The following is a 16,257-nucleotide window of genomic DNA, read 5'->3' on the forward strand; positions in this document are numbered from 1 at the left end:
AAACATCAAACTCAACTGTTATTTGGGAAAAATTAAACAAATATTTTAGTAAATATATTTATATTTATTCTTATTTAAAAATTTTACATTTTTATTTATAAAAAGAATAAAGAAAAATATTTAATTGAAAAGGGGGAAAAGTTAAAAAAAAATCTGTATAAAATTTTAATTAAGTTTAACTTTAGATTTTAACTTTGATTCGACTGCCTCCAGTCAGTTTGTAATTTTATATATATGTATACGTATATTATATATATATATGAGATCCATGATATCTCAGAAAAGTGTATTGTGACATCATTTATTGTGATATGGATGTTATATGGTTAAATTTCCCAGCCGTACATCTGACTAGCTCAGTATCAGTAACCTGCTATAAAGACACTGTGATAATGTACCATTTTGACTCCGCAGTAACACTTTACCTGGCAGTAATGCTAACAGTAATGCTGTACTTGACGAGAGTCTGACAGCAGTGTATTTATGTTCTCCGCAGTACAACAAGCACCTGTTTGTACACATCGGCCAGACGAGCCACTCGTACAGCGACCCGCTGCTGGAGTCAGTGGACATCCGCCAGATCTACGATAAGTTCCCTGAGAAGAAAGGAGGCCTCAAGGAGCTTTTTGGGAAAGGGCCACAGAATGCCTTCTTCTTAGTCAAGTTCTGGGTGAGTCCATTAAATCCATTCTGCATTTTAGAGCTACACACGTTACAGCAGGGCTACAGCGCACTTCAGCGCTCATACAACGCTGTTACAGTGTCACACAATATAGTTATCATTTTTAAAAATAATATCATAGGGCCAGACTTCATATGCTGATTAGACAAGTGTTATCCATTTTGTTAAAGCTCTAAGGATTTTTAAAGAACAATAAATAAATAAATCAGGCTGAATCACTCTCTCACACTTTGTATTTCTTTAAAAATTCAAATGATCAGATAATTAGACAGTTGTAAATATTACATAATTACTGAATAATAATCAGAATAATTCAGTAATAATCAATTATTACTGAATAATAATGAAAAACACTAAGAATAATTCATCATAATTAGTATAAAGCATAATAAGCACTATATATAATTATTCTTAGTATAATAATAAGTATATTATAAAATTGAAACACTTTATTATATATATATATATATATATATATGTGTGTGTGTGTGTGTGTGTGTGTGTGTGTGTGTGTGTGTGTGTGTGTGTGTGTATGTATATGTAAATAAGTTACTTTCCTGTTACCTTTTTCGTTATCGTAGCTAATGTATTCTTACCAGCCTCTCTTTTTTTGCTCTCTCATGACATTAATAAGATATAAAAATGCAGCTTATCCTGTTGCCGATAAACCAAAAAGTCGTGTCAGAAAACTTACTGTTACAGTGCACTGCCACTGGAGACTCCTTCCATTAATGTCAAATAAACGTCTCCTCAGAAAAAACTTCACCATATCAACAGTTACACAGGCTCTTAAAATCTGTTTGTGTGGAGAGTCCAGCATACAAGCCCCTGTTTAAGCTGTTACCATGGAAACGATAACTTATAAGGAGAGCGTTAATATATACATGTGAGTTGAATTACAGCCAGAACTACTGTCAGAGGTGCTGTTATAGAAAATTAATCAACAGCTTCTGACCAATCAGAATCGAGAATTTAACAGTGCTGTGATGTAATGTTAAAACGTATAGCTTGCATTAACATCCTGTGTACAGTATTTTCATCATAAGTTCCAGTTCTGTATGATTTTATGTACTTTCGTTTGCTTCTGTTGTTCCTCCACTCTACATGTATATGTTTTTGTTTTTTTTTTTAATTGTAATAAAGTGTAATAAAAGGTATCAGGATCTTGTTTTCCCTCAGTGTTATTAAATTATTTCGTGGTATCTAATGTGTGTGAGAATCAGAGCTGGATGAAAGCTGTGTGCACTTTTTCAGCACTCTGTGTGTGTGTGTGTGTGTGTGTGTGTGTGTGTGTGTGTGTGTGTGTGTGTGTGTGTGTGTGTGTGTGTGTGTGTGTGTGTGTGTGTAGAGTGAAGAGCTGCAGGCGTCACACTGTAGGCCATACACACTCTTTGTTTAAACACCTGCCTTTCTGGGCCACAGGTGCTGCAGATCAGGGACCTGGAGACCAACACGTGCGCACACACACTCTCTCTCTCTCTCGTTCTTTCTTTCTTTGTGATCTCTGACTCGTTTCCTTGCTTTCTCTCCCTCTCTGGCTCCTCTCTCTGGAGATTCACACTCATTACATCCTCAGAGTCGCAGAAACATGTAACGATGCATTCGCCTTGCCTCAGAAGCGGGAAGTCAAAACTCCAGATTGCATCATTTTCAACCTCTGTACACTCAAGCTACAATGTGGGGAAGAAACACGTACACCTCCGTGTTCATCCTTTGTTAGCAACAATCTGTCCAGCTAACGGTGATGAGTGACGAATATTTACCTCATCAAAACAGAGAAATGTAGAGTCAGTGTTATACAGGGTGTCCCAAAAGTCTCCATACATAGCGGAAATGAACACTTTTTAGCAAAATGTCTTCCAAAATATTTCTTACTTAGTTTATAAAGATATACCACAAAGCTCATTTAAAGGAACACATTCGAAGTGCAGTTACATGCATAACACCAGATGTGTTAACACGAGTTCATCCTGAGTGGGACAGACGACTCCGTGTGTGTTTACAAAGAAATGGCAATCACGTAGAGGAGGTTTTGTCAATAAAGTTACATTTTGCTAAAAAGTGTTAGTTTCTCCTGTGAGAATTTTTTTGGACACCGCGTAGATTTAACAAGCGAATATGTGTGTGTGTTGATTGATCTAAAGCAAATGCTTGTATATACAGTATAACTGCTTTAAAGATAAGAAGTGCTGCTTTGTTAACTGCTGGTGCTGTGAGCTGCCATGTTGATTTGATGATTTGAACTCAGAGTTGAGGAGGTGTTTTCTTTGTTTGTTTGTTTTTTTTTGTTTGTTTTTTTGTTTTTTTCCCCTAGTCTTAGGTCAGAATTTGCGAGTTACAAGTTGTAGTCGAAGGTATTTTTATTTTTTTTACCGGAGTGTAAACTTATGCAGGTCATGCCACAAACACATTTAATTTGAAAAGTATTTGGTTAACACATTGATCAACACATCGTTCTCTCATGTATGCCTGGTGTAATTCAGACAGCAGGAACACTTTCTGTTTGGTAAACTTTTGCACATTTTATCAGAAACCTCCATGAGCGTGTGTTTGATTTCCTCAGGCGGACCTGAACTGTAACGTCCAGGAGGACTCGGGCGCGTTCTACGGCGTGACCAGTCATTACGAGAGTCCAGATAACATGACCATCACCTGCTCTACTAAAGTGTGTTCATTCGGGAAGCAGGTGGTAGAGAAAGTGGAGGTGAGAGATATTCATTAACACGTTCTGTTGATGAATTTAGCACGCTTACAACTCTCAGAATAGCTCCAAGTACACAGGTTAGTTCTTCTTTTTAATGGGAGTTTTAATTATTAATGAGTCCTGATCATTTAAAACACAGATGCATACATGATAAATATAACTTAAATGATTATATTTTATTATTCCACATTTCATCACTTATCACGCCATAATAAATGGAATTAAAGTCCCAGGGAATATGGTATGAAAAATTAAAAATTAAATTTTTTTTTTCTGTTCTTACCTTATATTCAATCTTAATACATTTCAATTCGAGACCTTGCAATTATACAGTTTTTTTTTTTTCAGAAGTGAGTACACGTTATAAATAACACGCCACTAAACAGATCAAAACAATAATTAAATGTTGAAAACAAACTAAAGCTGAACCTGAATTGACCTTGTTGAGGGTCAAACCTTTATGGCTTAATATCTTCAAAGTATAGAATTGAACTTTCAAATTCGGATTAGTTTACTCTCGAGTTTTTCAGGTGTAGAACATGTATATTTTTAGTGTTTTTGTTGTTGTTGTTGCATAGCCTTAAGGAAATTATGCTTCTGCAATAATCCTCGCTTTTTTCTCTCATCTTTTCCAATGCAGACGGAGTACGCACGCTTCGAGAACGGCCGATTCGTGTACAAAATAAACCGCTCGCCCATGTGCGAATACATGATCAACTTCATCCACAAACTCAAGCACCTGCCTGAGAAGTACATGATGAACAGCGTGTTAGAGAACTTCACCATCCTGCTGGTAACTTCCACATCCTCGCTCTCATCCTTCCACTCCTCCTAGCACCCCTTTCCACACCCTTCCTTACACTCCCTTTTTTTTTTTTTTTTTTTTTTTTTTTTTTTAAAGTTAAGATGGAAAGAAATCACATGACGAGTTTCCCATGCCCGAAAACTTTATATATAAAGTTACAGCTTTACCTCTGACTATTAGAAAGCTTTTCTTCTTTCTGAAATAACAGCACATTTTTATCCATTAATCATTAATCTTAGATTATGTGGAGTGTGATATGACCACATAATATCAACATCATATTAATTTTTTCTAAGCTATCTGAGATATTTTCACTTTTCTAAAATAATGCAGGTATTGTGATGTCTTTTATTTAAATAGCAATGATGTACTCTGATGAATGTTATATTTTCCTAAGAAAAAGCTTAATTTGACTGTCCATAGTTGTGGATACCATGCATGAAAGGGTTAGTATTTTATACCACATGAAAAAAGACAACAGGGTTAAACAGTTTAACCCATAAAGATCAGCATCTTTAACTGTTATTAACTGTTTAGGAATATAAACCTGCTAAATCCCTGGAATAACCTGCTAAATAATTCTATTGAATTCTAATAATAAATTTAAAGATTTAGCAAAATAAATTAAAAATAAATTGCTTAAATTACTTTCACCTGAAAATGTAAAAAAAATTAATTAATTAGTTAAAAATAAATAAGCTATCGTGTGTGATGAAGGCATCTTAAACACTGTATTGAAACAGGGCACGAATGTCTGCTACATGTGGCTTTAAGAGTGTGTGTTTGTTGATGTATTGCTGTTGGTGTGTGTCCTGCAGGTGGTGTCGAACAGAGAAACCCAGGAGACGCTGCTGTGCATGGCGTGTGTGTTCGAGGTTTCCAACAGTGAGCACGGAGCTCAGCATCACATCTACAGACTGATCAAAGAATGAGATGCTGCTTCAACCTCTCTTTCTCTTTATCTCTCTCTCTCACACACACACACACACATACACACACATGCACACACTAAAGACACTGAGCTGCTGCCCTGCTGGTCAGAGAGAGCCAGACCGCATCACTTCCTGTGTCCACGGAGGCCTCATGTGTGGCGCCTTTGCTATGAGCTGCTGTCCTGAGCGGCTCAGAGAGATTTTACTCTCAGTGATAAACTCGTAACTCTGAAGCGGCTGTGCCTCTGTGCGTATAAACCCTCCGCTTCACTCGGTCACAGCTGGACGATGCCTCTAAAGACTACATTTTTGTCTTAAATGTTCTGTATTTTCTCGATCTGCACGGGTGCAGGGAGTGACGGTGAAACGGAGGTACGTTTTGTTACTTTTTCATTTAATACTGATATCCTTTTTTTAATGTCACTGAAGAATATTGTGTATTTTTAGTACAAGAAAATGTACTCCTTATTCTAAAAGGACAAGCGTAATGTCTCATTTTGTCCCTTAAATAAATCGTAGTCCTGTGTAGAGTTTAACACTGAAGTTAAGCATACACACAAAATGAATTTAATATTTTATACCACATAAAACACAATTTAAACCCATAAAGATCGGCATCTTTTACTATTATTAACTGTTTAGGAATACAAACCTGCTAAATCCCTTTTTTTCATGTTTTCACCTGGAGCCTGATCGCATATTCACCTTTTCACTTTAATAACTGCAAAGCTGTTTTATAGATGATTAAACAAGCCAAAAATCCACAAGTTTTTATTGCCATGGCATGTAAAAGAGCACAGGTTTGATGGTGACATGCTTTAAAGGTGAGGTCAGTGATTTTTTTATTTTGTGATATTTAGTGAGGTTCCTCAAATTCCAGCAGCTGTCATTAATTAAATATCAGGTCAGAGGAGAAACTCTGGTCTCTGTGATGCCCCTGGATCTGTAAACCACGAAAAAAAAAGCTTTGGACCAAGAGTGTCCAAAAATATCAGGACAAGGCAGCACCTTTCCGCACCTGTCAATCATGTTGCCTGTTAGTTCAGAAAGCTCCAATTCTTGCATTTAGGTTTTTTTTTTTTTGTTTGTTTGTTTGTTTTGCATAGATGTGTTTGTGTGTGTTTTGGGGGCGTGGCTTTGAAGGATATATTTGATTTAAAGTTTATACAGCTAGCTTCAACTGAAAATCACTGGCAATACCTTTGAGCCAATTTGCATGTTTGCCTGCAAGTCTGCTGTCCATCATCATCATAAAAAATACGTTAGTGTATTGGATTGGGAAATATGTTGAATCCGATCAGATACCCAGTCCGATATCAGCGCACCCACAAATGTCTGTTAGACACGTAAGCAGTGTTTTAACCAGTGTCAGTCATCCAAACCTCATCCATTCATCAGAAATCTCTCTTCAACACATAAATGACATGGTTTAGGTTTTTAAAGCATTATGTGAATGTGGTGAGCTGATTGGCCGGTTTGGATCATGTGACCAGTGACTCTCAGTCCTTCAATATCACTGCACTACACACTTTATCAACCCTTTGATGATAAACATGAGTCTGTGTGTTCATCCCAAAAGTCTAACTGATTTTTTGCTCGATTCTCTAATCCTACATCTGTCAGCTCGTGAACCGGAAACTGATCAAAGTCCATCTTTAAGGAGTAAGTCTTAAAATGTACTCAGAAGAATGAAGGAATGAGGAGATAGAAAGCTTCTAGATCAGTGATACACAACTGTCTATACGAACATGTTTACGAATTGCATCACGTGACATAAGCTTATGGTATTAATACTCCACCTCTCCCAAAAATAAGTTCTAATAAACGGTGCATTAATAAGGAATAATACACAATGAATAAAAAAAATTAGAAACAATAGGTAAAAAAAAAAAAAAAAAAAAAAACTTTGGCTATATCAAATAAAATGTGTAAGATCAAAAAAAAGATGAAAGATGAATATTTAAGTGTGTGATGTACACGTTTTAACTGACATTTAGTCAGTGTGTAATCACAGTGCATTATGTGTATTCAGATTTGTTACGTCCTTTACGTCATACCAGCAGTACGTGTTCATCACGACGCTTCAGTCAGCCAGGATGTCATATTTGGCATGTCCATTTGTTTGATTTCTCCTGACCTTATTTCCTTTGGTCACATCCTTTCCTTGTGTCCTCAGAGTGAAGCGCTGAGAAGAGAGGAAAGGAAACAAGGACGTGAAATTAAAGACATAACATGCATCGCAAATGAACTCTGTTAGAGATAACAAGGATGCGTCTCAATATTAGTCCTGATCAAGTGATGTCATTTCATACAGTCAAAATTCAAGCAGACACCAATAGTTGAAGTTAAACCGAACTTAGAAATAACCACAGAAACAGCAATGAAGGAGTAAATATAAATACAAGCGACTTATTGAGCTACTTTTTAGTAAACAACATTTAAAGTTAATTGGAGTGATCCCAGGTGATGCTACAGCCTAGTGCTGTTTAAGAGATCAGTTAATAATAATCATAATAAAGTAGTTTTATCAGTGTGTTGCGGTCATAGACTGAATTCACACACCATGAAAAGCATTGTAAAAGATTTGACAGTATAGTTCATATTATAAAGAATAAATAAGGTATAAAATATTTAAAAAACACCCACTACAGAGTAAACGACTACAAAAGACCTTCTTGTACATAAACTCCAACCCAAAGTGCGACTAACCAACAGGTTATAGACAGTTCACTTCTATTTAACTAAAGAAACGAAATAGAAGTAGCATCCCCTAGTGGTCGTTGTTCATATTCACGGGTCCTCTTTTTCTCTGTAACGTCCTGTCCTGCACATTTCAGTGTTTTCCTGCGCAAGCACACTTCAGCTGAGGAATCCAGTGTGTTAGAGCAGGAAAAACACTTCCATGTGCAGGACAGGGGGTTCTCCAGGACCAGCGTTGGGAACTGGGCTCTGTAACCCCTGCTGCATCAGACTGCTATCAGATCTGTATCAGATATATCTGATTTCCTCTGATCAACTTTAATATCGATGGATATCTCTCAGTTGATAAACTGATAGGCCCTAAAGCTTACCTGCACCTTTAACTGCTTATGAAACTTTGCTGTTATGTAGCTGCTTTGAGAAGGAAAAAGTAATCCTTCACATTGATCCAAAATAAATACGACTTTATTTACAGAGTGTACAAACACTGTCTACACAGGTAACCTCCTCCCAAACAGAGCAGAGTAAAGTGTGTAGTGCAGATGTTCAGGAGGACTGAAGAGGAGTCACTGCTACACACACACACACACACACACACACACACCACCACCACCACCACTGAGGTTTCTCCATCACCGTATCACTTTACACACCAGCTTTTAATCATAAAGCTGTAAGTCTAGGTTAAAAGCGTACGCGCACACACACACACACACACACACACACACACACACACACACACACACACACACACACACCTGAATAGAAATGTACACAGCTATTTTTCGCCAAAGCTGATGAGTCTCTGGTGCCTTAGACATTGTCTTAATGTAACATCTCAGTTTGTGTAAATCTGTAATGAGGAAGAATACATCAATATACACTGAAATCCTGTGTTCTACAAAATGGTCATATATATTTATACACACACACACACACACACACACACACACACACACACACACACACACACACACACACACACACACACTGTATTTTCTGGATTATAAGGCCTGATCCCTTTACTTTCTCTCTGATTAAAGGAAAAAAAATTAAAAGTACAGGGTGTCCCATAAGTCCATAGGGTTAATGTATGTTTTAATATGGTTTAGATCCTGATGTATCTGAACAAGGAAGAACAAATCCAATTAATTCTATTCATAGCAAATCGAAGTCGATCTGAAAATGCAAGTACACGCAGAGAAAATGAGTAATGTTGAACATTTGCGTTATTAAGGCGTGTAACACCATTACTCCTCACTCCTGTGTGTTTATTGATTGTTCTGTAAATAAAAGCTTTTGATCTGCCTTTTTTCCCCTCCTATGATGTTCTCCTGGACTTATGAGACTCCCTGTATATCCATGACTTTAACCCTTTCATGCTGTGTTCACATGTACAGACACTCAAAAAATATTTTGTGCCAGACTCCATAGAGCACCTTCGATTTTTAAAAAGCTTTATATATATATATATATATATATACACACACACACACACACACACACACAGTTTGAGAAGATGGATGCATGATGCAGCAGTCCTAAACTGTTTAAATTTCGTATTTTTGATTATTTGTCTATAATTTTAGTCGTCAACATTATAACTGAATGGTAACCGTTTTTGGACACAGGAAGATTTATTGATTTTTTTTAAATCATTTTTTCACATATAATATTTTAGACTTTTATAATCATGGTATTCCTACACATGGACAATCCATTTACTTTTTAAAATTAATGATATTTAGACAAAGTAAAGCTATCTAAATATATATGCTTATAAATAATTTATGCATGAAAGGGTTAATGGATGTGGTGCACTAATGAGCTGTGTTAGTTAGGGATATCCATGCTTGTTCTCGAGGCCACCAGAAGTAAATCTGCATAAAAGTTACAGCCACAAATAAAAACTAACAACGATGAATTTATTTAACATTTAATTAGTTTGAGTTTTTAAGTGAATGTCACAGCCATCCAGTTTATAGTGCGAAATAGTGCGAATAGTGTCCTGTTACATCACATTCATCCATCCAGCTTCCTCTATAACATCATTGTTACTGATGAGCCTTAATATTCACTGATATCTTCCTCAACACTAAGCAACAGTGCTAAGCAAGCAGCAGAACAAAATGTTTAACGATTTAGACTGATTTTGAAAAATATCATTTTTAAAAAAATCAGAAAAAGTTACTTCTTTGTGATTTGAATAATTTTGGTTTCGTGACATTAACTCTAACATCAGCAGCCTGAAGGGCTTAAATTTAGGAAAATTAGGGTTAATTGGTTCAGTTAGTAGTTGACTGAGCGAACAAATAAAATTTTCGAGGTTATGTCAAATTAAAACCCTAAAAGTGTGACAGAATTGAGTTTAGAAATCAAATTGTTGACTCTCGTTCCACGCTGGAACACGTGCTATGAATGAAATGGAGATTCTGTAGATACGTGTTTGTAATATTTATTTGCAGTAAACAATGCAAAATAAAAAAAAAATAATAAGGTTTCCATTTGACTCACTGTCGCAGTTAAACACAGTGAAATTTGATGAAATGTCGCTTTTTATAAACTATGGAAAATTCTGGATTTTGCCACAACAGTACACAACTACAGACAAATCAGCAAATTAAATTCACACGTACACAAAACATCACAGGGATTTTTCTGTAGCCGTAAATGACAGCTGCTGTAGGGCCGAAAAGCAAAGAAAAATGACTTACAATCCAGAAAATACAGTAACGTCGCTTTATACAGCCAGGATGCACAGTATGTCAAAAAAATTTTGCCTTTGCTGTAGTAGACCAAAAAAAAACCAGTCCATTCAATGCAGGTTTATGTGCTGCACCTTAAAAGTGCCTTTGGGGTGGAATTTAGCAAAAAAACACAATAAATCCAGGCAAAGAAATAAACGCCACAATGCCTAACTGTATATAGAGTGAAATGCCAGTCACAGGTAAAGAATAAGAAAAATTAAAAGATTTTTAAAAGTCATGGCTATCATTAAGAGTCATTAAGAGTACTGGGTGATTGCTGTGGATTATTACTCGTCACACACGATGTACTAAACGATCCTGAGAAAAAATCTTGGCCAAATTCTGTAACAGACTGTGATGAAGATCGTCTAACGATAGACCTGCGATTACGGAAAATGACTACGCTCTGCTTACATCATCAAAAAGTGAAGTATTTTCTGGCCATTAGCATGTTTCGTTTGTTTCACCATCGCTGCTGTCGTATTTGTAGCTGTCTTGGCGTCCTCCGTCCTCCTGTTGGTGGATTTCAGACGAGCGATGCAGCAGCACTAACACACCGAGATCTTTGGCTGTAATGGCACTAAATCAGCCACAATTTTATGCATCCTAACACCTCCAATCTCAACTCACAGACATTATCTCACTGAAAATCAGTGTAAAGCCAGATTAAAATGTAAGAGCACAAATTTTTTTTAAAGTTTGGTCTGAAACCCTTGTGGATAAATGAGTTTAGATTAAATGATTTCTGTGAGTGCTTACATTCATCCATTCAGCAGATGTTTCTATCCACAGTTATAACTACTGAGGCAGAATCTAGCTCAACCTTCTGCTCACTATCTCCTCACTAAGGAAGTGACATCAGACCCTTACTGAAATACTGCAACACACACAGACCTGTATGTATATTTCCTGCTTCACAATAAACTGGAGGAGTTTCAGTTCTCTTTGCACTCCATCCCCCGTGACTCTGTGACTCTGTGACTCTGTGACTCAGCTCCAGCATCAGCAGCTCGTCAGCGCCTCCGTCTCGGTGCTGCTCGGTGATCCGTCCGCTTTCCTGGTGAACAGCTGGCTCAGACAAACATTCCTGGGTTAAACAGGTTTTAAACATGGGACATTTGTGTGAAATAAAATTGTGTAATTGTCGAGATGTTTCTGTACAGGCTTAAGCAGGTTTTTTTTTTTTTTTTTTTCAGATGAAGGGATGATACAAAATATGTTTCAGTGTGTGTGCGTTTGGTACCGCGGTTAGTTATTTTTCACTCTGTAACATTTTCTCTTGAATAAAGAATATTTTGAATTTTTTGTCATTGTTTCAAATGTGGTTTTTTTCCAGAAGAGACAATAATGTTATTATTATTATTATACATTTTATTTATAGGTGCCTTTCATGGCACTCAAGGACACCTTACAAAGTCCATAAAACAGAGTCATATAAAAGCCTGCCTAAAAAAATAGGTTTTAAGACGAGATTTAAAGACTGGAAGACTTGAACTATTGCGAACTTCTACAGGAAGTGAGTTCCATAAAAGGGGAGCCGCGTAACTAAAAGCTCATGACCCCATGGAAGTTGTCTGAGTGCGTGGGAGAAGAAGAGTAAGTGCAGAAGCCGATCTTAAAATGCGAGAAGGAGCGTGTATATGAAGAAGATCTAAGAGATATGAAGGAGCCAAATTGTTGAGTGCTTTGTAAGTTAAAAGTAAAATTTTTAAATTTACACAGAATTGAACTGGAAGCCAGTGCAAATTTTGTAAAACAGGAGAGATGTGTTCAGAGATGGAAGTTTTGATAATAACTCGAGCAGCAGCATTTTGTACCAGCTGTAGTTTGTAAAGTGATTTGGAAGGAAGCCCATAAAACAAAGCATTGCAATAGTCGATTCGTGATGTTACAAGAGCATGCACAAGAGTAGCAGTACTCTTCAGTGAAAGGACAGGACGCAGACGATTGATATTCCTAATATGGAAGAACGCAGAACGGGTAACACTGTTAATATGAGCTTCAAAAGACAAAGTTTTATCGAAGATGACACCCAGACTTTTAAGTGTTTCAAGTTTCAAGTGGAGTTTATTGTCATTTCAGCCATATACAAGTACATAGTGAAACGAAACAACGTTTCTCCAGGACCAAGGTGCTACATAAGACGACAGAGAACAACACAGAACTACAAGGGACTACATAAATTATACATAAAGTGCACAAGTACAAAACAGTACAATGACTACTGGGACAGACAATGGGCATAGTAAGTCCCAGTGCAGCGCCGACCAGTACACAGTTCTGTTTAAAGTGAACCTAGTGACAATAGTGCAAAGAGTACAAGAGTACAATACAAGTAACCTGATTAGACAGAGGAACAGGGCAATTGTCTATTACCACAGAGGGAATGTTTAACTTATCTATTATGGTTTTTGTACCAACGAGAAGAATGTCTGTTTTACTACTATTTAATTCGAGAAAATTACTTGAAAACCAAGTTTTTAATTCATCAAGGCACTCGACAAGAGCAGAAGGAGGAAACTGTGAGGAGGGTTTAGAAGACATCAGCATAACAATGAAAATGAATTCCATATTTCCTAAAAATGGTGCCAATTGGTAAAAGGTAGATAAGAAACAGAAGAGGTCCCACGACAGAACCCTGTGGAACACCAGTGACAACATAAGTAGGTTTTGATTTAAACTGATTGAGTTGTACAAATTGAATGCGGTCTGTGAGATAGGAACGAAACCAACATAAAGCCGTACCAGTAATTCCAATAGATTCCAATCTGCTTAAGAGTATAGAGTGTGAAACAGTATCGAATGCTGCACTAAGCTCGAGAAGTATAAGTATTGATAAAAGTCCAGAATCAGCAGCTAGTAATAAATCATTGGGTATCTTAAAAGTGCAGTCTCGGCACTGTGATAGGAACGAAACCCTGATTGGAACTGCTCGTATAAACTATTACTAGAAAGATGACCACGGAGCCGGGGAGCAACAATCTTTCCAAGAATTTTTGACAAAAACGGCAGATTCGAAATAGGATAATAATTATCAAAATTCTTTGAGTCAGTCCCCGGTTTCTTGAGAGTGGATGTTATCACTGCAGTTTTAAATGCAGTAGGGACTGTACCAGATAGAAGTGAAGCATGCATGATGTCTGTGATTAAGGAGGAAAGAAAAGGTAAACCAACTTTAACCAAGTGAGTCGGTCATGGGTCCAGTTGACACGTGGCAGATTTAGATTTTTGTACAATGGAACATATTTCCTCAACTGTTGGAAGTTTAAAAGTAGAAAAAGTAGAAACAGAAGATAACGGAGATGACACTGGGCCAGAATGAAATGTTACAATCAGAGTTTGGTAGAACCAATTGCTGATGAATGAGTTCAATTTTCTTCTTAAAGAAGAGCATGAATGCTTCACACAGCTCAGTAGAGTATATATGAGAGTTTGAGAAATCAGGTGGCTTTAAAATAGTGTTAACCACAGAGAAAAGAGATTTTGTGTTTCCCACACCAGACCCAATAACACTAGCATAATAATCTGGTTTCGCAGTGGAAAGTGCAGTCTTGTAAACTTTTATATGGTCAGCATACAGATCTTTATGAACTACGAGTCCAGTCTTGACATATAATCGTTCTAATCGACGAAGCTTGACTTTTAGCTGACGGAGTTCTGATGTAAAGCAAGGTGCAGAGTTGGCAAACGAAACAGTCCTGGTTTACAATGGAGCACAAGCGTCAAGCGTCATTTGAAGATTATCATCGTAATGCTGGACTAAATCATCAAGAGTCCATGGATAGTCTTTACAGGGAAGTGTGGAAAAGCATTCTGTGAGGATTGAGGCATCAATATTCGTAATATTACCAAAAGTAATAGTACGACTCAGATTAGGTTTAGATACAAATAAAAAGACATTAAAAGACACCAACAAGTGATCAGACCGTGATAAATCAGAGGTAGTGCAATTATCTGGAATCACACCTGAACAGCAGACCAAATCCAGAGTATGACCTTTTGAATGAATTAGCACATTAATAAATTGCTGTAATCCAAAACTATCCAAACATGATAAAAACTCCTTTGAACATGAATTTTCTATGTTGTCCACATGGATATTAAAATCACCAACCAAAACCACACTGGGGGACAAGGAACAAGTTAAAAATGCAGAAAATTCCTGCAAGAATGCAGGATTGGGCTTTGGAGGATTGGGCTTTGGAGGACTGGGCTTTGGAGGACTGGCCTTTGGAGGATTGGGCTTTGGAGGACTGGGCTTTGGAGGATTGTGCTTTGGAGGACTGGCCTTTGGAGGATTGGGCTTTGGAGGACTGGCCTTTGGAGGACTGGGCTTTGGAGGACTGGCCTTTGGAGGATTGGGCTTTGGAGGACTGGCCTTTGGAGGATTGTGCTTTGGAGGACTGGGCTTTGGAGGACTGGCCTTTGGAGGATTGGGCTTTGGAGGACTGGCCTTTGGAGGATTGGGCTTTGGAGGACTGGCCTTTGGAGGACTGGGCTTTGGAGGATTGGGCTTTGGAGCCTGTACACCACAGCAAGCATGGCTGGAACAGATCCACTGATTTGCAAAGCAGTAGATTCAGATGATGTTCATTCTGTTACAGGAGGAGTTGTAACTTTCCATTTTTCCTTATATAATATTGCAAGTCCAATATTGCAAGGAGCATCCCTGTCAATCCTCCCGTTTCTCCCGGGATTCTCCCGGATGTTACTATTCTATCCCTCCATCACCCCGTTTAAATATTCTCCCGTATTTCTCCCGGATTTTTAACCTTTCTATAAAAAAATACACTGGGTGTAACTGACATGTTTGCTACAGTCTCCTCCGGTAAAGCAGGTGGCAGTATACAGAACATTAGCTGTAACATCTGCAGAACTCAGTTTTAAAACCCCGGCGCGGTATAAAAGCAATATCCTGATGTAAACACAAAGCAGGTGGAAACACAGGATGAAAAATCGAGCAGGGAATAATCCACACAACTGCAAGCCATAAAGGCAATTTAACGATCATCATAAGCTCTGAGCAGGAGGTTCGAGGAGAAACCCAACACTGCCTGGAACAACCTCCAGATAGCAAGCAGCAGTAGATCAAAATCTCATCCAAACAGGAAGTTTGTATAAAAGAGTCCAGGCAGGTAAATAAAACACTCCAAAAAATACAGGAAACACAGATAAACTAAAATCCTCACTTCCACACTTAATGAAGTAATGGGACAAAAAATGAACAACAAAATTAAAACTACCACTTTACTCAATAGTGGCCAGATTTTCTTTGTTCTACTTATTTTACTTATCTGGAAAAGAATTATATAAATGAACATAATACTAAGGAAGAGGAGGAGAAGAAGAAGAGCTAACTTACTGGAAGTGAAATCTGTAGGGTTATCAGTTTCCCCTCAAAGTGCAGCTGGCTTTATTAATATTGTTTCATATTGCTCTTATGCATTCTGAGCATTTCTGTTTAATCAGCGTGTCCTTCTTTAATCACACAAGCTTCATATCTGACCGCTGTCTTATCTCAGTCCCAGTGTGCACCTCTAACCTCTCCCTCCTGAGGTCTCACACATGCAACGCATACAGTACATGTGTGTCACCACAAGATGGTGCTGTGGTCTAAACAAATCCTCTACCAGCCGTTGCATTGTGGTCTGACAGCGTCAGGTCTATTTTATTTTTTATTATTTATT

General features: G+C 37.5%; 1 protein-coding gene across 4 annotated transcripts in view; it reads left to right on the top strand.

Moving 5' to 3' along the window:
• Positions 1–11,875, top strand: part of tead1a (TEA domain family member 1a) — a 66,639-nt gene extending 54,764 nt beyond the window's left edge. For 3 of the 4 annotated variants that reach the window (XM_053235304.1, XM_026946423.3, XM_053235302.1), the window contains 4 exons: positions 497–670; positions 3,246–3,386; positions 4,027–4,179; positions 5,010–5,599. In XM_053235304.1, coding sequence (XP_053091279.1) covers positions 497–670; positions 3,246–3,386; positions 4,027–4,179; positions 5,010–5,123 — 582 coding nt within the window. In that variant the 3' untranslated portion in view covers positions 5,124–5,599. Of the gene's footprint in view, positions 1–496; positions 671–3,245; positions 3,387–4,026; positions 4,180–5,009; positions 5,600–11,362 lie in introns of those variants that run through there. The other variant, XR_008301985.1, reaches the window with a different exon arrangement.
• The last annotated feature ends 4,382 nt before the right edge of the window (positions 11,876–16,257 follow it).

Source organism: Pangasianodon hypophthalmus, chromosome 7, assembly GCF_027358585.1.
Source record: "Pangasianodon hypophthalmus isolate fPanHyp1 chromosome 7, fPanHyp1.pri, whole genome shotgun sequence".
NCBI lineage: Eukaryota > Metazoa > Chordata > Actinopteri > Siluriformes > Pangasiidae > Pangasianodon > Pangasianodon hypophthalmus.